The sequence below is a fragment of the Schistocerca gregaria genome, chromosome 1 (assembly GCF_023897955.1).
Source record: "Schistocerca gregaria isolate iqSchGreg1 chromosome 1, iqSchGreg1.2, whole genome shotgun sequence".
NCBI lineage: Eukaryota > Metazoa > Arthropoda > Insecta > Orthoptera > Acrididae > Schistocerca > Schistocerca gregaria.
Genome location: NC_064920.1, coordinates 1,100,400,164 through 1,100,426,796, shown reverse-complemented (window position 1 = coordinate 1,100,426,796; position 26,633 = coordinate 1,100,400,164). Strand labels below are relative to the sequence as shown.

The 26,633-nt window shown below is 45.6% G+C and overlaps 1 protein-coding gene across 1 annotated transcript in view; it reads left to right on the top strand.

Moving 5' to 3' along the window:
• The window catches only part of LOC126315565 (uncharacterized), a 52,357-nt gene extending 27,028 nt beyond the window's left edge, over positions 1–25,329 (top strand). Inside the window, exons 2-5 of the mRNA XM_049992705.1 lie at positions 5,212–5,332; positions 14,602–14,684; positions 14,779–14,908; positions 24,838–25,329. Coding sequence (XP_049848662.1) covers positions 5,212–5,332; positions 14,602–14,684; positions 14,779–14,908; positions 24,838–24,953 — 450 coding nt within the window. The 3' untranslated portion in view covers positions 24,954–25,329. The remainder of the gene's footprint in view (positions 1–5,211; positions 5,333–14,601; positions 14,685–14,778; positions 14,909–24,837) is intronic.
• Positions 25,330–26,633: the final 1,304 nt, after the last annotated feature.

Here is a 26,633-nt window from a genome sequence, read left to right as displayed (position 1 = left end):
ATCTTTTATCAGATCTGCTCATAAACTTTGGGCACTGCTTCATAAACAGTGACTGTGCAGAGCTTGATATCGCAAAAAGTCCACATGGCAAATATCGGATAATGGAACTTGAGGAATGCATTGACATTTCAGTTCAGTAGATGGGCTGAGCCGGAATGTTTTCAGTGAGGCAAATGGGATATTCATCTACAGTTAACACTGCTGCAGACGCGAAACTGACAGGTAACAAAGATACGACTACATGTTGCGGGCTTCCTCGTAATGAAATGTGATGGTTTGGTGGTGGCCCTCAGCTACGTACCCTCCGACTCAACGTTGTAATATTAAGTTTTGGCTGATTTCGTTGTCTAGGGTGTGGGATACGTAGTTGCCGCATTACAGGCCAAATACTGCTGAGTCTACAGTATACGATAAGAGTAGACACGTGAATCGAATGGTAGGTTTCTATCACTCGGCAATTGGGAATTGTGAATGCAACATATAAATTCACAAATGAGAGATTGCAATTAAATAAAATCTGAAGGTACTATCTTAACGATTTTAAATAATGGATACGATAGTAGTACTTTTGAGAATGACGTATATTTCTGCAAAACACTTATTGGTGTCGATGGTTCAGCAATTAAACAAAATATAAGTTAAATAACAGGGAAACAATAGATTCCTACTGCACGTAATTAGTTACAAAAAACATAGCTCGTGAGATATTCACTTCTAAATGCACACTACGCCTTCACTGCAGAAGCCACGGAAATCGCACAAGTCGGCACTATTTCTATCTGCCGCGACCGCGCGCAAAACCGCTCCACACTCTCTCTGCCGCGACTGAGCGTCCGTCGCACCATCACGTCCAGAACCCTTTGTGTTGGGTGTTGGGTGTTGTTACCGCCAACCAGGTTCCACTGTGACACTTCTAGGCGGATAGTCGTCTTTGGTTCATTGGTAGAATTTTGGGAAGATGTGGTTCATATGAAAAGGAGACCGCTTATAAAACACTAATACGACCTAATCTTAAGTACTGCTCGAGCATTTGGGATTCCTATCAGGTCGGATTGAGGGAGAACATAGAAGCAATTCAGAGGCGGGCTGCTAGATTTGTTACTGGTAGTTTTGATCATCACGCGAGTGTTACGGAAATGCTTCAGGAACTCAGGTGGGAGTCTCTAGATGAAAGGAGGCGTTCTTTTCGAGAATTTAGAGAACCAGCACTGGAGGCTGACTGCAGCACAATTTTATTGCCGCGAACTTACATTTCGCGGAAAAACCACAAAGGTAAGAGATTAGGGTTCGTACAGAAGCATATAGGCAGTCATTTTTCCCTCGTTCTGTTTGGGAGTGGAACAGGGAGAGATAATGCTAGTTTGGTACGAGGTACCCTCCGCCACGCACCGTATGGTGGATTGCGGAGTATGTATGTAGATGTCCTGTCCCATCCTCCAGCACTCTCCACCCGAACTCGCTTCCATCTAGTCTCCCCATTCGCGAACGCTGTCATTGGCTAAATCGCTCGCGCCATGTCTTCATGCAAATGCACCCATACAGACGTAAAGAAACACATTCCAAGTACTGGATTTACATAAAAATAACTTCAAATTATATAAATATTTCTACGGCTGGACCATAAGCACGCTCTCACACACATTATTAGTTACATAAACAAATTAAATAAACATATATCAAAGGAATAGAACAAAAGGTGGGCCAGTGGCCTAATGTTTATGTGCTTTCTAAAACACAGTAAATATATAACCAATTCCTTCATGAAAAGTATATATCTGATATAACCAAGACATAGATGAATAAATATATTTATAAGCATGCTGCTACCGTTTTTTCGTGTAACTCTGGAGTACTTACGGCCTGACGCGATCGATAATAATCGGCCACTTTGACCTCCAATAACTCATGTACTATTCGAGTTACATACCTGTAATGTATACCAATTTGGGTTTACACCAGTAGCTATCTATAGACATGGCGATCGACAAAATCGGATGAAACGTTTGTATTTTGGAAATTCGCTGTTGGGTGTTACTCGTTTAATTTACCGTCAGAGACTAAACTTTAATAAAGATCATACAATGTAGGCTTTCACGGCCGGCGTTGTCTTCGGTTGAAACTTCCGGGCTGAGAGGCCGTGGTAGATGTATAAATTTTCCACCTGACGTTTCTTCTCCATCTGCAGGAGACCTCTTCTGAGGTCGTCCGGCTACTGCCACTGAGGCTCCAGGTAGTCTCGCATTTATATATTGCATGGAGGGTACCACCATTCGTCACGTGATACCGACGGTGTGCCTATCTGCGAGCCGGCTTACTTACAAGATGAACTGAATCACCTACGGTCTGCCTTAATGAAAAACGCATATAGCAGCAAGGAAATTGATGGAGCCCTCCATCAAAGAAGAAAAGAAGCCAGCAGTCCAGAGCAACAAGTTGAAAATTTTTCCTACCGTTCATTAATAACGTCACGGACCATACCGGGAAAGTGGTGGCCAAGTATGGGATCGAAACAATCTTCAGAGCGACCAAGAAGATTAAGGAATATTTAAGAATTACAAAAGACGCCCGATATCCCCTAGCAACACATGGGGTATACAACATTCCATGCAGTTGTGGACAGTATATATTGGAACAATGGGAAGAAGTGTAAACACCTGCTTAGCCGAACATAAAGAAACTGTCGCTTAGGACACATCGAAAAACCGGCCGTACCTGAGCATGTTTTTAGAGATGGGAATCACTAAATTAAATTTTAATGAGACAAGGGTTCTATCACGAACATCCCGTTATCATGCTCGCATGTATAGAGAAGCAATAGAAATTCACAAACACCATAGCAATTTTAATAGAAAATAAGTTTTAAAGTTGGACAAAATATGGATGTGGACGTTGCGCCAGCAGAATGACAATCGACTACTCTTAATCGAGAATTATGACGCCTTCCAAAGATAGGCATACCGTCGGCATGGCGTGACGAATGGTGGTGCCCTCTGGAGCCTCAGTGGCAGTAGCCGGACGACCTCAGATGTCTCCCTCAGATGGAGACGAAACGTCAGGTGGAAATTTTGTACATAGACCATGGCCTCTCAGCCCAGAAGTTTCAAGTGAAGAGTTTAATAAAGATACTGAAAACCTGATGACACCATCAGAATCGACGTGCAAATAATAGTAATGTACATGTTTCTTTTTGAGATGATTCATCTGGCTACTATTAATTTCTATACTAACTGTGAAATGTCTGCCATTAAGGTTTCGCAAAGTCCGCCATCTTTGGCCCTACCGGCGCGCAGCGTCACCAAGGAATTCTCAGCCACGTGCTCGATGACCACGCGCTGGGGCTACTCTCTCGTCTGGCTAACGTTCCACACCCCATGTTTGCTGCCGGGCCTCGGCTAGGGGAGCGGCCCGTACAGCCACTGCTTCGTCCTAACTTACATTTTCAGGGCGCGACGACTCGCCCGTTACCTCACACTATTTACATCTACACTCAGCAAGCCACCCAACGGTGCGTGGCGGAGGGCACTTTTCGTGCCACTGTCATTACCTCCCTTTCCTGTTCCGGTCGCGTATGGTTCGCGGGAAGAAAGGCTGTCTGAAAGCCTCCATGCGCGCTCTAATCTAATTTTACATTCGTGATATCCTCGGGAGGTACAAGTAGGGGGAAGCAATACATTCGATACCTCATCCAGAAACGCACCCTCTCGAAACCTGGCGAGCAAGCTACACCGCGATGCAGAGCGCCTCTCTTGCAGAGTCTGCCACTTCAGTTTGTTAAAAATCTCCGTAACGCTATCACGCTTACCAAATAACCCTGTGACGAAACGCGCCGCTCTTCTTTGGATCTTCTCTATCTCCCCGTCAACCCGATGTGCTACAGATCCCACACTGATGAGCAATACTCAAGTATAGGTCGAACGAGTGTTTTGTAAGCCACCTCCTTTGTTGGTGGACTACATTTTCTAAGGACTCTCCCAATGAATCTCAACCTGGTACCCACCTTACCAACAATTAATTTTATATGATCATTCCACTTCAAATCGTTCCGCACGCATACTCCCAGATATTTTACAGAAGTAACTGCTACCAGTGTTTGTTCCGCCATCACATAATCATACAATAAAGGATCTTTCTGTCAATGTATTCCCAATACATTACATTTGTCTATGTTAAGGGTCAGTTGCCACTCCCTGCACCAAGTGCCTATCCGCTGCAGATCTTCCTGCATTTCGCTGCAATTTTCTAATGCTGCAATTTCTCTGTATCTACTAGGTCATTTCTATATATTGTGAAAAGCAATGGTCCCATAACACTCCCCTGTGGCACGCCAGACGTTACTTTAACGTCTGTAGACGTCTCTCCATTGATAACAACATGCTGTGTTCTATTTGCTAAAAACTCTTCAATCCAGCCACACAGCTGGTCTGATATTCCGTAGGCTCTTACTTTATCAGGCGACAGTGCGGAACTGTATCCGGAAGTCACGAAAAATAGCATCTACCTGGGAGACTGTATCTAATATTTTCTGGGTCTCATAAACAAATAAAGCGAGTTGCGTCTCACACGATCGCTGTTTCCGGAATCCATGTTGATTCCTACAGAGTAGATTCTGGGTTTCCAAAAACGACATGATACTCGAGCAGAAAACATGTTCTAAAATTCTACAACAGATCGATGTCAGAGATATAGGTCTATAGTTTCGCGCAACTGCTCGACGACCCTTCTTGAAGACTGGGACTACCTGTACTCTTTTCCAATCATTTGGAACCTTCCGTTCCTCTAGAGACTTGAGGTACATGGCTGTTAGAAGGGGGGGAGGGCAAGTTCTTTCGCGTACTCTGTGTAGAATCGAATTTGTACCCCGTCAGGTCCAGTGGACTTTCCTGTGTTGAATGATTCCAGTTATTTTTCTATTCCTTGCACACTTATTTCCTCGCCTTCATTATCGAGCAGAGAACTGGAATTCTAATTTACTACAATGTGTTGAAAGTTGACTCGCGTTACCCATTTCTAGTGTCGGTAGCACATTTAACTAAAGTGAACACGTAACACCGCGTTCACCCATCCGCTGCATGTGTAAACACACGTGACAAATTTTTCTGTCTAAGAAACCTTCTTTCAGTTGTAGAATATGTTTGTAATGCAATTCCTATTACAACAAAACGGAGCTGGAGGAACTATTAAGATCGGTTTTATTCTCCTGCTATGTTACAGGTATTCGCTTTCGCTATATTGATTGAGCTGTGGCGCGTTCTTACCAATCGCACTAAAGTAGGATGGTCTCCACTTTGGCTCCTGGGCCGTTTCGACTGTATTCCTGTGTCAACCAGAACAGGTAACTGTGGAGTAATATTACAGCTGCACTGTAGAACCACACTAGAGCTGCAGAAGTAGTCTAAAAGCATCGCTATGTACAGGGTGTTACAAAAAGGTACGGCCATACTTTCAGGAAACATTCCTCACACACAAATAAAGAAATGATGTTATGTGGACACGTGTCCGGGAACGCTTAATTTCCATGTTAGAGCTTATTTTAGTTTCGTCAGTATGTACTGTACTTCCTCGATTCACCGCCAATTGGCCCAATTGAAGGAAGGTAATGTTGACTTCGGTGCTTGTTGACATGCGACTCATTGCTCTACAGTAATAGCATCAAGCACATCAGTACGTAGCATCAACAGGTTAGTGTTCATCACGAACGTGGTTTTGCAGTCAGTGCAATGTTTACAAATGCGGAGTTGGCAGATGCCCATTTGATGTATGGATTAGCACGGGGCAACAGCCGTGGCGTGGTAAGTTTGCATAGAGACAGATTTCCAGAACGAAGGTATCCCGACAGGAAGACGTTCGAAGCAATTGATCGGCGTCTTAGGAAGCACGGAACATTCCAGGCTATGACTGGTGACTGGGGAAGACCTAGAACGATGAGGACACCTGCAATGGACGAGGCAATTTTTCGTGCAGTTGACGATAACCCCAATGTCAGCGTCAGAGAAGTTGCTGCTGTACAACGTAACGTTGACCACGTTACTGTATGGAGAGTGCTACGGGAGAACCAGCTGTTTCCGTACCATGTACAGCGTGTGCAGGCACTATCAGCAGCTGATTGGCCTCCACGGGTACACTTCTGCGAATGGTTCATCCAACAATGTGTCAATCCTCATTTCAGTGCAAAAGTTCTCTTTAAGGACGAGGCTTCATTCCACCGTGATCAAATTGTAAATTTTCACAATCCACATGTGTGGGCTGACGAGAATCCGCACGAATTGTGCAATCACGTCATCAACACAGATTTTCTGTGAACGTTTGGGCAGGCATTGTTGTCTTGATTGGGTCCCATTTTCTTCCACCTACGCTCAATGGAGCGCGTTATCATGATTTCATACGGGATACTCTACCTGTGCTGCTAGAACATCTGCCTTTACAATTACGACACATGTGGTTCACGCACGATGGAGCTCCTGCACATTTCAGACGAAGTGTTCGTATGCTTCTCAACAACAGGTTCGGTGACCGATGGATTGGTAGAGGCGGACCAATTCCATGGCCTCCACGCTCTCCTGACCTCAACCGTCTTGACTTTAATCTATGGGGGCAATTGAAAGCTCTTGCCTACGCAACCCCGGTACCAAATGTAGAGACTCTTCGTGCTCGTATTGTGGACGGCTGTGATACAATACGCCATTCTCCAGGGCTGCATCAGCGCATCAGGGATTCCATGCGACGGAGGGTGGATGCATATATCCTCGCTAACGGAGGACTTTTGAACATTTCCTGTAACAACGTGTTTGAAGTCACGCTGGTACGTTCTGTTGCTATGTGTTTACATTCCATGATTAATGTGATTTGAAGAGAAGTAAAAAAATGAACTCTGAGATTTTCTTTCTTTGTGTGTGAGGAATGTTTCCGGAAAGTTTGTCCGTACCTTTTTGTAACACCCTGTATACCATTTGTGTACGCAATGAATGGTATCCATGCATTAAAAGTAATTTGATGCGATAGTACGTAGCTTTGTCATTAAAGCCTTAACAATTTGACAAGGAAACAGCCCTCGTAAGGGGGTTGGGAGAGGGGGGAGTGGGTGGTGACGGTGACTTCCATAGCTCTGTAGTGCGTCAGGGGTGGAATAGTCACTGTGAGGAAGGACCAACTTGCTGTTTAATCTTAACAATCTACTTCGCAGTTGAGTTTATCCTAAAATCATGCCGATTGTACCTTGCGGCACAGTATCATTTGCAGCAGTTTGTTTCGGCTGAGACAGCGTTTCCTGTAAATCTTCTTTCTCGTAGCTTTTCAGCTATCGCACTCGAGCATGGAAGCTTTACACACAGAACGTTTCGTTACTAAATAATCCTGACCGTGTACCTAATACGGACATTGACCGATAAGGTTCTTGGATGTGCTCCTGAGGGATATCGTGTCCAACTGGCCCGTTAGATCGTCAAAATCCCGAGCCGGTTGGAGGACCCAGCCCGTAATGCTTCAAACATTCTCAATTGGTGATAGATCTGGCGACCTCGCTGGCAAAGCTTGGGTTTGGCAAGTGCAACAAAAGGAAGCATAGAGTATCCTTGACGTACCACTGCTTTAACGGTGCCGTGGATGACAACCAAAGTGTTCGTGCTATGAGATGAAATGGCACCCCAAATCGCTCATGATTATTGGGTGAGTCAGGTAGGTATTCCATGTCTGTCTGGGGCGTTTCCAGACACATCTCCACTAGTCGTCGGGCCTCAGTTTGCAGTGGGAATCGCCATTGAAGACAATTCTGCTCCAGTCATTGAGATTCTTAGCTGAAGAATGTCTGGAGACGCCCTGGCCAGCAGTGGGATACCAGTCTGACAGTCGCCCGCCATATAAACCGAGAGTCGGGAGTGTTGGTCTGGGGTGCCATTCCTTTTGACAGCAAGACCACTTCGGTTGTCATCTACGGTACCCTTCACAGCACTGTGGCACGTCGACAATTTTTTATGCCCCGTTGTTGCTCTTCATGGCAAGCCATCCTAGGCTTACATTTCAGCAAGATAATGCCATCTCTCACACAGTGACGGTTTCTACTGCTCGTATTCGTGTTTGCCAGGCCCTGTCTTCGCCAGCAACTTCGCCGAATCTCTTCCCAATTGAGAACGTTTGGAGCATTATGGGCAGGACCCTCAAACTTGCTCATGATTTTGACGATCTAACATACCAGTTGACAGAATCTGGCATGACATCCATCAGGAGAACAATCCAATAACAATAAATACCAAGCTGAATAACTACTTACGTAAGGCCCAGAAGTGGAAAACACGTTATCTACTTGCTCAATTCGTGAAGTTCTGTCACTGGAATGAATCAAATTTTTCTGAAATTATAATCATTTGCATTTGTACATCACATCTACCGATTTCCTTTCCATTCAGATAATTCCTTCGTGGAGCATCCTTTTTGTATTGTATTTATGGCCGTTATCTACATCTTACAAGGGGAGGCCGCCAATTGTGAAATTCAGATTCGATTCATACTGCACATAATAAAAGCTCATGGCCAAAGGTGTAATGTGGCAAAGCACCAAGATGCACTTATCAGCTGTTGTCGAGAAAATCGACAGTTAAAAGAAACCGTTGCGGTGAAATACTCTCTACGATTTATAATTTCCTGCAGCGTCGTGGCACAGCGGTAAGCGCTTGGGTTCGTAATCCGAAGGTAGAATACTAAAAAAAAAGTTGCATGGCGCGAGATTCGATCCCGCGACCTTCGGATTACGAACCCGAGCGCTTACTGCTGCTCCACGACGCTGTAGGAAATTATAAATCGTAAAGAGTATTGCACCGCAACGGTTTCTTTTAATTGTCGATTTTCTCGACAACGGCTGAGAAGTGCATCTTGGTGCTTTGCCACATCACACCTCTGGCCATGAGCTTTTATTATGCGCAGTATGAATCGAATCTGAATTTCACAATTGGCGGCCCCCCTTGTTAGTCCAAAACTTCTTCCAGTTGTCACATTTTCCAGTACACGGGTGTTTAGATGACCGATTCCTACAACTGCGAGGGCCTCAGCTGAGACCCTTTGGGTTGCATGATTACGAGGCGTGGAATATGGTGGTGGAGGCTAGTTGACACTTGGTGTGCTAAAAGCTCAGCATTAGCAAAACATACATTTTAAGCGTGCCTCTACTGCTGTGGCAAGGGCAGTGTATGCAGCTTGCAGCCTTGGAACATACTGACTCACCCACATCAGCAGTGTCTTAAAGCCATTGTCTATCGTGGCTGCTCATGTAACTCTTTGGTCCTGTGCAGGGAAGTGGGCAGCAGGCGTAGCTCGTACAGTGGCGTAGACTGCTTGCTCCTAGTGCACTCTTGGGTGTATCAAAGGAGTATGCCTGAGTAAACTACAACTACTCTGCACCAGAGGTAGTCTGGGTTGCAGTGTCTGCCCACAGATGAGTCAGGTTACAGCGACAGGCTGACTATTCACCAAAAACCATTAGTTCAGCTTTTTCCGGAGGTAGGAGCTCTCAGGACTTCACATCAGTGGATGTGATGTGGCCACCTCACAGCAACCAGGTTCGACAGACCAGGTAGCAGCCTCCTCAAAGGTAGAAGCCATCTGTCGAATGGGGGGCAGGGGCGTGACAGGGGCTGCATCGTAGCTCGTCCACTGGAGCTGAAGGGAGTATGCGGTTGGAAGCCTGAGACTGCCTGCCTGAGGCAATGTGACCTCTCTTGCCGAGAATAACCGAATTTGTCGCAGTTTCTGGGATCATCAGTCACACCTTAGTGTGTCCAGTCAGTAGGCTGATGGGTGGTGTTATGGAAAATTTACTTGTTGTAGTGGTACCATGCTGTGCTGTCAGAATGTTATAGTCCATTTTCGGTGAGGTCATGCTGCTGAATTGATAGTTGACTTCTAGCTGGAGTGAGGCGGAGCAATAGCTTCTGGAGTGTGCCATGTTATTTACGGTATTGGCTGTCTGTCTGTCATTATGCTTTTCTGCAGATCCCACTGGACTGGTTTTTACGTGGCGTAGCACTGGATGGAGAAAACTTTAAGAAAATTTTGTATTTGCCCACGATATATTTCGCAGTGCAATAAAACTTATGAGGACTGTTGTAGACAAGGTGAAATTTCTTAATTTCCTTGAGTCTTCTTCAACTGAACATGTGCCCAGAGTAAGACGAGGTCTCGTTTCTATATACAACCGGGTTCACCTTCCATCTTGCTGATCTACTACCATGTTTCTCCTTGATTACGTACTATAATTACTCTGATTACACTGTTGGTTGGTTGATTTGGGGAGGCAACAAAGCAGCAACAGCATCAATCCCATCAGATAAGGGAAGGCTGCCGAAGGAAGGTGGCTATGGTCTTTCAGACAAAGCATTGCAGCATTTGCCTGAAGCGGTTTAGGGAAATCAGGGAAATTGTATATCAGGATGGCCGGACACGAGTTTCAACCGTCTTCCTCCCGAATTCGAGTCCAGTGTACTATCCACTGGGCCACCTCGCTCGGTGATTAGACTGTCAGGTCTTTTTATGAAAGCGAAATTCTGTCGATGTGTATCTTGTAGAATCATGTAGCATATTACCGATCACGTCTTGAAAACTACCAATCAACTGGCCTCATTTTCGACATTATTATGACAGTATACGTGACACTTAAGATTTCCTTCATGCACGCTGGCCACTGTGGCCGAGCGGTTCTAGGTGCTTCAGTCCGGAACCGCGGTGCTGCTGCGGTCGCAGGTTATAATCCTGCCTCGGGCATGGATGTGTGTGATGTCCTTGGGTTAAGTTTAAGCAGTTGTAAGTCTAGGGGACTGATCAGCTCAGATGTTAAGTCCCGTAGTGCTTAGAGCCATTTGAACCTTCATGCACTGAAAATGTGCGCATTTCCTCCTCTCCAGTACACCCGTATTTTCTCTTCACCAACAGTCATTCATGTCGTTTAGTTCACAACGTACGTTTTGTTGCATTCTACGGACTCTCCTTCAATGAGCCACAACTTCCGAGAGTATTGTGCTCTTCTCTCGCGCCGGTAGTTCTGGTCTTCGTTCCTTTAAACCAAATGGTGCTAGAGTGTGCCCACAACTAAATTCTGTTCTCCCAGCATGTGACCCACTTAGAAGTGAATTCCTTACATAGCTGAAGTCCATCTTACGGGGTTCCATGGTGCAGTTTGAGGACAAGGCCCAGTGACAGGTAACTATTGTACGTTTTCTCCCAGCTACATAGGAGCAGAATCCAAATAATGTAGTCGGCGCTTTTTCTATTACTGAACAGCTTGTCAACATTCTCCTTCTGAAAGTGATCTTCATATTGTTCTCCTCCTTCCCCTTTCCATTGGGATACAGATGCACTCCCACAGCATAATCGGAAGCATCGCAGGCCAAGTAGTTTTTGTTGTTCTGGTAATGTCACTATTGGCGCGCTAACACTGTTTTGATCCGTTGTAATGCTTCCTCGTTTCTCTTAAGTATATTGTGCTGACTTGTTATTAAGCACCTGTTCATTTATTTAACGTTGAACGAAGCGGCACAGACCATAAGAACTCCCTAAGTTGCTACCTGCAGGTAGGTGTCAAAGTGACATGCTGCTTTCAGTATTTCCTAGTCTTCTTTTACCCTATCCGGTGTAAATAAGTACCCTGAACATTTAGGTTCCTGCCTATTGAACTCTGATTTTCGCAAGTTCAGTTTAGCATCTGCAGCTTCAAATTTCTGAATAACTTCCTTTAACGTTGCCAAAAGTTCATTCCGTGTACGGCTTGCAACCAGAATGTCATCTACTGTATTATGAGGTGATGCATTTCAATAGACTTTCACCGAGGACTCTATCCAATAGGGAATAAATACTGATGTGGCCACGTTTAGCCCAAAGGGACGCTTTTGATGCCGATAGCATACTGCATTCATTTGTGAACTGCTGTGCTGTCTGCATCGAACACCACCCGATGATACACTGAAGTCAGGTCGAAACATTTAAATTCCTTAGCACCATTAACATTCTGTAATCATACACCCCTGGAAATGGAAAAAAAACACATTGACACCGGTGTGTCAGACCCACCATACTTGCTCCGGACACTGCGAGAAGGCTGCACAAGCAATGATCACACGCACGGCACAGCGGATACACCAGGAACCGCGGTGTTGGCCGTCGAATGGCGCTAGCTGCGCAGCATTTGTGCACCGCCGCCGTCAGTGTCAGCCAGTTTTCAGTGGCATACGGAGCTCCACCGCAGCCTTCAACACTGGTAGCATGCCGCGACAGCGTGGTCGTGAACCGTATGTGCAGTTGACGGACTTTGAGCGAAGGCGTATAGTGGGCATGCGGGAGGCCGGGTGGACGTACCGCCGAATTGCTCAACACGTGGGGCGTGAGGTCTCCACAGTACATCGATGTTGTCGCCGGTGGTCGGCGGAAGGTGCACATGCCCGTCGACCTGGGACCGGACCGCAACGACGCACGGATGCACGCCAAGACCGTAGGATCCTACGCAGTGCCGTAGGGGACCGCACCGCCACTTCCCAGCAAATTAGGGACACTGTTGCTCCTGGGGTATCGGCGAGGACCATTCGCAACAGTCTCCATGAAGCTGGGCTACGGTCCCGCACACCGTTAGGCCGTCTTCCGCTCACGCCCCAACATCGTGCAGCCCGCCTCCAGTGGTGTCGAGACAGGCGTGAATGGAGGGACGAATGGAGACGTGTCGTCTTCAGCGATGAGAGTCGCTTCTGCCTTGGTGCCAATGATGGTCGTATGCGTGTTTGGCGCCGTGCAGGTGAGCGCCACAATCAGGACTGCATACGACCGAGGCACACAGGGCCAACACCCGGCATCATGGTGTGGGGAGCGATCTTCTACACTGGCCGTACACCTCTGGTGATCGTCGAGGGGACACTGAATAGTGCACGGTACATCCAAACCGTCATCGAACCCATCGTTCTACCATTCCTAGATCGGCAAGGGAACTTGCTGTTCCAACAGGACAATGCACGTCCGCATGTATCCCGTGCCACCCAACGTGCTCTAGAAGATGTAAGTCAATTACCCTGGCCAGCAAGATCTCCGGATCTGTCCCCCATTGAGCATGTTTGGGACTGGATGAAGCGTCGTCTCACGCGATCTGCACGTCCAGCACGAACGCTGGTCCAACTGAGGCGCCAGGTGGAAATGGCATGGCAAGCCATTCCACAGGACTACATCCAGCATCTCTACGATCGTCTCCATGGGGGAATAGCTGCCTGCATTGCTGCGAAAGGTGGATATACACTGTACTAGTGCCGACATTGTGCATGCTCTATTGCCTGTGTCTGCCTGTGGTTCAGTCAGTGTGATCATGTCATGTATCTGTCCCCAGGAATGTGTCAATAAAGTTTCCCCTTCCTGGGACAATGAATTCACGGTGTTCTTATTTCAATTTCCAGGAGTGTATTTCATCGTTTTCTGGTCTTTCTTTCTGTTCAGATATGTTATTCGTTAAGTATGACTCGCACGTCTCGTCCCTTGTGTGCAGTGAAGAAGAGGTTGTGGTGTTAGCTACACTTGCGTTAGCTACACTTGCGTTAGCTACACTTGCGTTAGCTACACTTGCGTTAGCTACACTTGCGTTAGCTACACTTGCGTTAGCTACACTTGCGTTAGCTACACTTGCGTTAGCTACACTTGCGTTAGCTACACTTGCGTTAGCTACACTTGCGTTAGCTACACTTGCGTTAGCTACACTTGCGTTAGCTACACTTGCGTTAGCTACACTTGCGTTAGCTACACTTGCGTTAGCTACACTTGCGTTAGCTACACTTGCGTTAGCTACACTTGCGTTAGCTACACTTGCGTTAGCTACACTTGCGTTAGCTACACTTGCGTTAGCTACACTTGCGTTAGCTACACTTGCGTTAGCTACACTTGCGTTAGCTACACTTGCGTTAGCTACACTTGCGTTAGCTACACTTGCGTTAGCTACACTTGCGTTAGCTACACTTGCGTTAGCTACACTTGCGTTAGCTACACTTGCGTTAGCTACACTTGCGTTAGCTACACTTGCGTTAGCTACACTTGCGTTAGCTACACTTGCGTTAGCTACACTTGCGTTAGCTACACTTGCGTTAGCTACACTTGCGTTAGCTACACTTGCGTTAGCTACACTTGCGTTAGCTACACTTCCGTTAGCTACACATATTTTGCAGTTCCCTTTTAAAAGGTTCCCTTTTTTACTGATATGGAGACGTGAAATGCTGTGTGCGTGGCTTAATTTTCATTTCTTAAGGTGTTCGTTTAATTGTTACTAGCTTCCATGAAATAACGTGTTTGTAGCTTAGCTCCACTGCCGCACCTGCTAGAAATTCTTCTGCAACCGCTACCTTTGCTTTTATTTCCTCTTCGGGCAGTTGTACTCCATCTTCCTCCTGTGGTAGATATGCTAAGATACAATGAACACGCTTTTATCATCACTGGCTGCCTTGCCACAAAACTGTACCTTTGTCTATCTCCATGCTGCATTCTTACTTCATTTCGTATTTATACTGACACCTCTAGTTCAAACTTGATAGTTTAGTGTTGCCTGATTTTTCTATGTCCCCTGAAACTGATGGTCATATAACAGTCAGTAAACTGTTGCAGGAATGCTCATCGCCTTACAAGTTTCGATACTCTGTGCCATGTATTTTGTAACGTGTTGGTATCTTATACAAGGATATAGAAAGGTAAGTCCTGTTCATATGCCTGTATACAACTAGTAACACGAAGAAGTGAAAATGAGTTACTGACTTATGGTAATTTCTGAAAACTCTTTTCCAGGCCAATTACCGGTTGGTGGTCCCATGGTACAAGATGCATACTTTACTTCTAATGTATCAACTAATTTTAATTTATAGCCATGTAAAAGAAAGTAGATCTACAGACGTCTTCTTAGTTACTGGTGGCACAGGTGAGTACTGAATTGAGTGGAACCACGTTGTAATGGATGGGCAGTAGACAAAACTAAGTTTTTCTCAGTGTTCGATAGGTCATTAAACCCTATGTCTTCCCCTTTAACTAAAGTACCTCCTTTGTACATTTACGCAAGGTATGAATAATCAAACGATAGGATAATTTAGTGAACATACCCAGTGACGCATTTTTCATTAAGAACATTGTACAGCAAGGTGTCTAACTCCTTGCTGTTGGCCCTTGAAGAGAGTCCCAGGTTTCAAAACATACAAATGAAACGAGTGAAATGGATTAGATAATAATATCTAGTTCATCTGCTGTCAAAATTTAATTTTAATCAATGCCGCCCCCCCCCCCCCGCCCCCATGAACCATGGACCTTGCCGTTGGTGGGCAGCCTTGCGTGCCTCAGCGATACAGATGGCCGTGGGGCAGCAGCCTTTTCAGTAGTTGCAGGGCAACAGTCTGGATGACTGACTGATCTGGCCTTGCAACATTAACCAAAACGGCCTTGCTGTGCTGGTACTGCGAACGGCTGAAAGTAAGGAAAAAACTACAGCCGTAATTTTTCCCGAGGACATGCAGCTATACTGTATGATTAAATTATGGCGTCCTCTTGGGTAAAATATTCCGGAGGTAAAATAGTCCCCCATTCGGATCTCCGGGCGAGGACTACTCAAGAGGACGTCGTTATCAGGAGAAAGAAAATTGGCGTTCTACGGATCAGAGCGTGGAATGTCAGATCCCTTAACCGGGCAGGTAGGTTAGAAAATTTAAAAAGGGAAATGGATAGGTTAACATTAGATATAGTGGGAATTAGTGAAGTTCGGTGGCAGGAGGAACAAGACTTTTGGTCAGGTCAATACAGGGTTATAAATACAAAATCAAATATGCGTAATGCAGGAGTAGGTTTAATAATGAATAAAAAAATAGGAGTGCAGGTAAGCTACTACAAACAGCATAGTGAACGCATTATTGTGGCCAAGATACACACAAAGCCCACAATTACTACAGTAGTAAAAGTTTACATGCGAACTAGCTCTGCAGATGACGAAGAAATTGAAGAAATGTATGAGCAAATAAAAGAAATTATTCAGATAGTGAAGGGGGACGAAAATTTAATAGTCATGGGTGACTGGAATTCGTCAGTAGGAAAAGGGAGAGAAGGAAACATAGTAGGTGAATATGGATTGGGGGTAAGAAATGAAAGAGGAAGCCGCCTGTTAGAATTTTGCACAGAGCATAACTTAATCATAGCTAACACTTGGTTCAAGAATCATGAAAGAATGTTGTAAACATGGAAGTATCCTGGAGATACTAAAAGGTATCAGATTATATAATGGTAAGACAGAGATTTAAGAATCAAGTTTTAAACTGTAGGACATTTCCAGGGGCAGATGTGGACTCTGACCACAATCTATTGGTTATGACCTGTAGGATAAAAGCGAAGAAACTGCAAAAACGTGGGAATTTAAGGACATGGGATCTGGATAAGCTGAAAGAACCAGAGGTTGTACAGAGTTTCAGGGAGAGCATAAGAGAGCATTTGACAGGAATGGGGGAAAGAAACACAGTAGAAGAAGAATGGGTAGCTTTGAGGGATGAAGTAGTGAAGGCAGCAGAGGATAAAGTAGGTAAAAAGACGAGGGCTGCTAGAAATCCTTGGGTAACAGAAGAAATATTGAATTTAATTGATGAAAGGAGAAAATATAAAAATGCAGTAAATGAAGCAGGCAAAAAGGAATACAAACGTCTCAAAAATGAGATCGACAGGAAGTGCAAAATGGCTAAGCAGGGATGGCTAGAGGACAAATGTAAGGATGTAGAAGCTTATCTCACTAGGGGTAAGATAGATACTGCCTACAGGAAAATTAGACCTTTAGGGAAAAGAGAACCACTTGTATGAATATCAAAAGCTCAGATGGAAAACCAGTTCTAAGCAAAGAAGGGAAAGCAGAAAGGTTGAAAGAGTATATAGAGGGTTTATACAAGGGCGATGTACTTGAGGAAAATATTATGGAAATGGAAGAGGATGCAGATGAAGATGAAATGGGAGATACGATACTGCGTGAAAGACATGAGTCGAAACAAGGCCCCCGGAGTAGACAACATTCCATTAGAACTAGTGACGGGCTTGGGAGAGCCAGTCATGACAAAACTCTACCAGCTGGTGAGCAAGATGTATGAGACAGGCGAAATACCCTCAGACTTCAAGAATAATATAATAATTCCAATTCCAAAGAAAGCAGGTGTTGACAGATGTGAAAATTACCGAACTATCAGTTTAATAAGCCACGGTTGCAAAATACTAACGCGAATTCTTTACAGACGAATGGAAAAACTGGTAGAAGCGGATCTTGGGAAGATAAATTTGGATTCCGCAGTAATGTTGGAACACGTGAGGAAATACTAACCTTACGACTTATCTTAGAAGAAAGATTAAGAAAAGGCAAACCTACATTTATAGCATTTGTAGACTTAGAGAAAGCTTTTGACAATGTTGACTGGAATACTCTCTTTCAAATTCTAAAGGTGGCAGGGGTAAAATACAGGGAGCGTAACGCTATTTACAATTTGTACAGAAACCAGATGGCAGTTATAAGAGTCGAGGAGCATGAAAGGGAAGCAGTGGTTGGGAAGGGGGTGAGACAGGGTTGTAGTCTCTCCCCGATGTTATTCAATCTGTATATTGAGCAAGCAGTAAAGGAAACAAAAGAAAAATTTGGAGTAGGTATTAAAATTCATGGAGAAGAAGTAAAAAATTTGAGGTTCGCCGATGACATTGTAATTCTGTCAGAGACGGCAAAGGACTTGGAAGAGCAGTTGAACGGAATGGACAGTGTCTTGAAAGGAGGGTATAAGATGAACGTCAACAAAAGCAAAACGAGGATAATGGAATGTAGTCAAATTAAATCGGGTGATGCTGAGGGAATTAGATTAGGAAATGAGGTATTGAATAGGATTGGGGAGAAGAGAAGTTTGTGGCACAACTTGACTAGAAGGGATCGGTTGGTAGGACATGTTCTGAGGCATCAAGGGATCACAAATTTAGCATTGGAGGGCAGCGTGGAGGGTAAAAATCGTAGAGGGAGACCAAGAGATGAATACACAAAGCAGATTCAGAAGGATGTAGGTTGCAGTAGGTACTGGGAGATGAAGCTTGCACATGATAGAGTAGCATGGAGAGCTGCATCAAACCAGTCTCAGGACTGAAGACAACAACAACAACGACAACAAAAACAACGTCAATGCTGATATTACAGAAGTCAAAGTAAACTGAGGTCGTAAATATAACAGAGGCAGTGTCATGAAAGAATAAGAATGCAATCCAGTCAGATTGAGGTGGAGGTGTTTTTGGCTGAAGAGTAAATATGAGCAAAAACAGTAGTCTCTTAGTATGAGCACCCCCAGTACAGGGTCGAAGTGAAATAGTGACACGAGACCGTGGTACGGCAGATTCGAATCCTGATAACAGGCCAAAATGGTGTAACAAAAGCTGCATACCACAACCTCCTGATCACCCGACTATATGACCCACGTGGATTAAAATAAAAACCTCAGCACTGAGTCCTGGTCATTGATACACCGCTTACAGATTCTGCAGGTCATCCTCAAGATAAGCATTATGGAGGGCAACAGTCATCTTGATATTTACACAAAGTTTGTTAAGTCGTACTATTAAATACAACCTAGTTACAGATAAATACTCCATAACTCTTTCGCTGGTATGGTTATTCTACGACTTGGGCTACAAATGTTGATAGCGGAATCTTGGTTGTAATAGAATCACCTTTCCTGCCGTTTGCTTTCCTGGCCACTTCGACTTGCCTTACAGAAATTCTTCCATTCAGATTGTTCTAAAAGGCACTAACAGGTTTTCATAAACACAAGTTCAGATAAAATATTAATACAGAAAAATAACAAATATTACTGTTTTTAGTGTTTCCCTTCAACATTTGAAGAGAGACCTAACAGCTCCTGAGAAGAGACTATCAGTTCATACGTATAATAAAGTTCATTGGACTATACTAGCAAAAGAAGCGTGATAGTACTATCAATTGTTTGCCATAAAAATTTCGAAAGAAAAAGGACAAACTTGTCCTAAAAAAGCTTCGCTTGCTACAAGAAATTACACGAACGAAACAGAAGGAACTTAATTTTTTTTGCAAGTGGGAGCTGTGCTAACTAAAAGTGTGCCCCCAGGTGGCCACAGCACTTTTGGGGGTACATGTGCGGTACGTGTGGTACGGACGAGGACCGAACTATTGCAGCACATTCTTCCTTCCCTGCCCCCCTCCTTCCCCACTGCCCCCCTCCTTCCCTGACCGAGCGAGGTGGCGCAGTGGTTAGCACACTGGACTCGCATTCGGGAGGAGGACGGTTCAATCCCGCTTCTGGCCATCCTGATTTAGGTTTTCGGTGATTTCCCTTAGTCGCTCAACGCAAATGCCGGGATGGTTCCTTTCAAAGGGCACAGCCACCTTCTTTCCCTGTCTTTCCCTAATTGGATGAGACCAAGTACCTTGATCTCTGGTTTCCTCCCCCACACAACTCAACCTTTCTGCTTCCCCTCCTCTCTATGTTCTGACTTACGTCGATCTGGCTATCCACCTGGTTTCCTGTATTCCTTGCGTTTTTGTTCCCCTTACCTTTTCTCTTCCACTCTTACTTTCTGGCGCTTTTGGTCCTCCTTTGGGGTTTGCCCTAAAATTCTAAATTTTCTGTTCATAAGGTGAGCAATTTGGTGAAAAACTACCCCCTTACGTCTATGGTGTGGATTCCTCCACCCCCCCCCCCCCCCGCCCCCCCGAACCTGTGTAGCCATTCCATGCGGTGGGGCTGAGCCTCCCGATAACTTCTAATACCTGAGCTTTTGTCTCCCCATGTATGCTTGGGAGTGGTTGCTTGTCATTCTGGCCAGATGGCCCTTGCTGTGGCTAGGTGGCGCCCATGGGGAGGGCCCCTTATAGGAGTGGTATCAGGGTGGATGCTTTGGGATGAAACATATCAAGCTCCAAAAAATCTGGGCTTTCTTCTACGGCCATCTTCTCAAATGGTCAGTGGACATCGAATGCTGCTTCTTATGACGCTGGAGGCTTCCCTTCCATGGCTACTCCCCTGAGAGGACCAGGATCACTGAATTGGAGTGAAACACTTTTCCCGCTGCCTGGTCTGCGTTAGGACGGATTATGGCACATTCAGCGCCAAAAAATATTTTTTTGTTAAAAATGTCGGAGACAGGTTTCGTGAAATGAAATCTCTCAGTAAGATGCGGTAGGGTTCCCTGTTGATCAAAACATCCTCTGCTGTCCAACCTGTCGCACTTCATGCAAGTGATCGTCTTTGCGACGTCCCAGGCTCCATGACACCTCACCAGTCTTATATCATCCAGGGAGTAATGTTTCATAGGGACCTTTTTCTTCAAACTGATGAGTATGGACAGACCGTTCATTTTGTTCGGCATGTAAAGAAAGGTCGTAAGGACGACCGCACCGATAGTGGCGCCTTTATTGTGGCATTTGACAGGGATAATCTCCCAGAGGAGGTCAATGTTGAGTGTTATTGGCGTGATGTGAAGCCGTACGTCCCACCACCCATGAGGCGCTTTCGGTGCTTGCGTTTCAGGCACATGCCTTACCAATGCACGGCACACTCTCTATGTGGTGACTGGACACCCACTCAGTGAGGGAAGCCCCTGTGTTCTGCCACCCATTTTCGTTAATTGTCAGACAATCACTCTCGCTGCTCACCAGGTTTTCTGGCTTAAAAGAAAGAAGATAAGAGTAAAAGACCCTGTCTTGTCTTAAGCTCAGGTTCACTAAAATTTGACAGACTTCTTGTGTTGATGACTCTTGCCTCTGTTACATCCTTTCTCCACTCCCTCTTCCTAGCCCCAGTCCTCCACCCCCTCCTTTCCCCCTTCCCTGTGGTTCCCATGCCCTCCCCCGTGTGTGATGCTCCCCCTCCCCAGCACCTGCCGGTGATGGAGCTCCTTCCATGTACACCTCCCCCTGGGGTGTCACATTCTGGAGGCCTGCTGCCATGTCTCAGCCACAGGACACACAGTCTGTGTCCCCCACGGCCACTTGTTTTCTTTAATTCAGGATCTTGCAGAAGCCACCTCTCCCTTTGTGCCCTGTCTTCCTCAGCCTATGATGAAGAAGGGAAGAAGAAGAAGGGAAGAAGAAGAAAAAACAAAAGTCCCCACACAAGACTTCTCTGGTGCCCCTGGAGGTGTTGTCTCCCACCTTGCAACATGAGCCTGACTTTTTATTTACGTTTGTCACCCAATCCTTATTGGTGATAGACGGTAACTCAGCAGTGAGTTTGGCTCGAGCAAATTCATCCCCACTCTGCGGCAATTCAATGTAACTGTAATGGATACTCATCTCATATCCACTTATTACCATTTACTGTGCAACTTGGGTCGTTCTCCAGGAATCTCATTTACTAATGCTCACTCACTGACCCTTCGTGACTTCCATGATTTGTCGGAATTGAGTCGGCCCTTTGGTGGTTTAAAGTGGCGTCTGTACGTTAGTCTGTATGGATATTGTTAGTACATGGATCACATTTCAAACCCTGTTGAAGCAATTGGTGTCTGGGGACTCCACAGTCAGTTTGCATTCTCTAGCTCTCTTGACAGGCCACCTTCATCTGGTGCCTTAACTGCCCTCTTTCACCAGCTTCCCCCTCCTTCCTTCTCCTTGGCGATTTTAATGCACGTCATTTGTGGGGGAAGCGCTTTATCATCTAGTTGGGGCGCCTTATTGGCCAGTTTCTTGTGGACCACGACCTGTGATTTCTTAAAAGTAGTCCTCCAAATTTTCGTCCCATGTATTGAACTTTCTCCGCCATTGATCTTTCGCTCTTCTTCGCTCTTTACAATGGTCGCAACACAATGACCTCTGTGATTGTGACCACTTCTCGTTGATTCTCTCGTACACTTCCTGCCTCCTGATGACCAGGGTACCTTGCTGATTGGTCTCTATATACCTCCAGGACGTTCTGCCACTTTCTTTGTCGAAATGTATTGAGAAAGTCGTCTATGATCCATCCAATAAAAAACCCGCGCTGGCGGCGTTACTGTTCCCCACTTGATAGGCCCCATTAATTGTTGTCCAGTACCATGGTGTACAGCCATTCCCACCGCCGTCTGATCATCGACGCATCATGCAACATCTTACGTGACGTCCATGCTCCGTCGATCATATTACCTTCAAATGTCTTCACAACAAAGCCCATTACTTAATCAAACAGAACAAATGTGTGTTCGGAATGCTTCCCTCCTCCCTACATTCTTCTGCACCTTTGTCACAGGTGTGGGCTACACCCCACATACTGCAAGGTAGTCAGCAGCAGTCTTCCATCAGTTCTCGCGGAAAACACCTCACGTCCCTTACTGCGACGGATTCAGCGGAGTAGAAAGTGGGCTGAAGTCTCTTTCTTATATTTTTCCTCTTGTTAGGAGGAATCCTACAATGAACCATTCACTGAGTAGGTGCATCTTCTTGAGCTATCTCCTCCCCACGATTCAGTTGCTGGCCCTGATTCCATACACAACCAATTGCTTCAACACTGTAATCCTCCACAATGACAATAGCTCTTCCAGGTGTTTAATCATATTTGGCCCCAAGGCATTTTCCCGTCTCAAGGTGTGAGGTGAGTCGACGCCGTGTGTGTGTGTGTGTGTGTGTGTGTGTGTGTGTGTGTGTGTGTGTGTGTGTGTGTGTGTGTTAAATAGTGGCAACTATTTATTCACAACCGATACAGAAGAGATACATGATTGCACCTGTTACTGTTCTTGTTTAGAACCCGTTGCCAGCGATGTGGACTTAAGTCTTATTACTGATCGTTTTTGGAGCATCACCTGCGACCAGGTTTGCGAAAGAAGCGGTGACACTTTCTCCGCAACCCACCTGTCATTTTTGCACGACAATGTGGGGGCGCAAGCTTTAGCTGCTCTGTTAGGTCGATGGGACTGGGAAATACTGGACCATTCACCAGTCTGCGGACTTAAGTCCTTGTGACATTGATTTCATTCCGAAGATGAAGGAACCACTTCGTGGCATTCGCTTCAGAACTGTTCCAGAGATTCGACAGGCAGTAGACCGCTCCATTCGCAGCATCAACAGAACAGGCTCTGCTAACAGTATACTACTCCTTCCACATCGCTGGCAACGGGTTCTACAAAACCCTGGTGACTACTTTGAAGGACAGTAAGAGGTGCAAACATGTATCTCTTTGTATCGGTTGTTAATAAATAGTTGCCATAATTTAAGTTACAACCCTCGTATTTAAATACTCGTATAAACACAAGGCTTATTATCTGTAATGACTGTAAACCAGAAAGACTGATACAGTAAAATACACTATTAGCTATTAAAATTACTACACCACGAAGACGTGCGACAAACGCGAAATTTAACCGACAGGAAGAAGATGCTGTGATATGCAATTGATTAGCTTTTCAGAGCATTCACGTAAGGTTGGCGCCGGTGGAGACACCTACAATGTACTGACATGAGGAAGTTTCCAACCGATTTCTCATACACAAACACCAGTTGACCGGCGTTGCTTGGTGAAACGTTGTGATGCCTCGTGTAAGGAGGAGAAACGCGTACCATCACGTTTCCGACATTGATAAAGGTCGGATTGTAGCCTATCGCGATGGCAGTTCATCGTATCGAGACACTGCTTCTCGCGTTGGTCGAGATCCAATGACTGTTAGCAGAATATGGAATCGGTGGGTTCAGGAGGGTAATACGGAACGCCGTGCGGTATCCCAACGGCTTCGTATCACTAACAGTCGAGATGACAGGCATCTTATCCGCATGGCTGTAAAGGATCGTGCAGCCACGTCTCGATCCCTGAGTCAACAGATGGGGACGTTTGCAAGACGACAACCATCTGCCCGAATCGTTCGACGACGTTTGCAGCAGGATGGACTATCAGCTCGGAGACCACAGCTGCGGTTACCCTTGACGCTGCATCACAGACGACGAACCTGGGTGGACGAATGGCAAAACGTAATTTTTTCGGATGAATTCATGTTCTGTTTATAGCATCATGATGGTCGCATCCGTATTTGGCGACATCGCGCTGAATGCCCATTGGAAGCGTGTATTCGTCATCGCCATACTGGCGTATCACCCGGCGTGGTGGTATGGGGTGCCATTGGTTACACGTCGCGGTCACCTCTTGTTCGCATTGACGGCGCTTTGAACAGTTGTCGTTACATTTCAGATGTGTTACGACCCGTGGCTCTACCCTTCATTCGATTCCTGCGAAACCTTACATTTCAGCAGAATAATGCACGACCGCATGTTGCAGGTCCTGTACGGGCCTTTCTGGATACAGAAAATGTTCGACTGCTGCCCTGGCCAGCACATTCTCCAGATCTCTCAGCAATTGAAAACGTCTGGTCAGCGGTGGCCGAGCAACTGGCTCGTCACAATACGCCAGTCACTACTCTTGATGAACTGTGGTATAGTGTTGAAGCTGCATGGGCAGCTGTACCTGTGCACGCCATACAAGCTGTTTGACTGAATGCCCAGGCGTATCAAGGCCGTTATTACGGCCAGAGGTGGTTGTTCTGGGTACTGATTTCTCAGGATCTATACACCCAAATTGCGTGAAAATGTAATCACATGTCAGTTCTAGTATAATATATTTGTCCAATGAATATCCGTTTATCATCTGCATTTCTTCTTGGTGTAGCAATTTTAATGGACAGTAGTGTAAATTATGACGGTTGAGAGAGTATTAATAAACCTACAGAGAAAAGGTACTAAGAGAGAAACTTTATGGAGGGTTTATTTACAGTAACTGGTGGCTGATAAACCACAAGAAAATAAATTATAATTCTAGTTAATATGTAATAGGAAAAGTGTATTAAATTGTAATGTATTCTTCTTTCTCTTGGCAGTTACAAATGTACTGTTGGTGGCGGGAGCGTTCGGGGTTATGAAATGGGCGGACGCAATGGGAATACCTCAGAGCTCCTCCGCTATAGCCCAGATGGCACGGAATCGTATGAGATAGAAGTTAATCCGATACAATCGGCGGCAAGGGCGAAGGCTTTAGTGGCGGTGTGGAATGCATAGTGACGTAACTTGAGCCAGTGCTATGCATCTGTGTTGAATTGGCGTTAATCTGCAAAAACTGTGCCTGGAAGACGTATGCTGTTCATGTTGCAGCTGTAAAATTACATCGTCGCTAATGTTAAGACTTGCCGAAGCTTGGCCAAGAGCATGTTAAGTCCACACAGCCAAATGCGACTAAAGAGCAGCCCGTTAACGTCAGGAAAATACTTCGCTCAAGTTACGTTTTTATCGAAATCGGGATTTTGATGCTTTTTTATTAAAATTTCTGTTTATGCATGTCACACTACTGAAGAAAAACGCGTCCAGTATCTGTAGCCAAACTGTGAGAAATAAATGTTTTTAACACAGTGTGTTTTGCAAGTTTTTTCCTCTCTAGTCTTCCCACAGCTGTCACCGCACCCCATGTAGCCACGTAGGTCGCCATTGGTTTGTGTCCCCCCTCTTCCTTCATCCCATTTACCCGTGTAACCTTCGGTATTTCTCTTCTTACTTTCCTGAGGATAGTGCAGGATGGTGTAATTAAATGTTCTCTATTTGAGCCAGTGTAGACGGAAAAGTTACCGTATTGGAACCCAGCTTAGTAGGAACGATGTTAAAGTTGTGCGCTGCAGGATTTGCGTTCTTAGTAGCGTTAGTGCCATGACTTACTGTCAAGTGGGGGTACTGATACAGCGACGTACGAGGGACTTGGACTCAAAGGATCAAGAACATGCAGCGTGAACTGCACACACTTCGCCGATATGTGATCCCCGCTCAATGGAGAGATGTGCATTGGATCCGGCTGTTTTGATGTACGATGGAGCCTCCACCTCACTCCTCGTGAGGTCACTCGGATTTTCTATACCTGGAGAAAACCAAAACACTGGTCGATCGTCCAAAATTGCATGGCCACAAAGGTCACCAGATGGGAATCCATGTGGCTTCTGGCTGTGAGGTTACCTCAAGGACAGCGTATATTAGCGGGACACTAACACGATGGATGTTCCCAGAATGAGATTTTCACTCTGCAGTAGTGTGTGCGCTGATATGAAACTTCCTGGCAGATTAAAACTGTGTGCCCGACCGAGACTCGAACTTGGGACCTTTGCCTTTCGCGGACAAATGCTCTACCAGTTGAGCTACCGAAGCACGACTCACGCCCGGTACTCACAGCTTTACTTCTGCCAGTATCCGTCTCCTACCTTCCAAACTTTACAGAAGCTCTTCTGCGAACCTTGCAGAACTAGCACTCCTGAAAGAAAGGATATTGCGGAGACATGGCTTAGCCACAGCCTGGGGGATGTTTCCAGAATGAGATTTTCACTCTGCAGCGGAGTGTGCGCTGATATGAAACTTCCTGGCAGATTAAAACTGTGTGCCCGACCGAGACTCGAACTTGGGACCTTTGCCTTTCGCGGGCAAGTGCTCTACCAGCCGCGAAAGGCAAAGGGCAAGTGCTCTACCAGCCGCGAAAGGCAAAGGTCCCAAGTTCGAGTCTCGGTCCGGCACACAGTTTTAATCTCCCAGGAAGTTTCAAGATGGATGTTAATGATGAGCTTAGTGTGGGAGGTGTTCAAAATACTACTGAGGACGTTTCGGGGAGCATCAGAGCAATCTCTAGAGCGTTTCCATGCTGTCG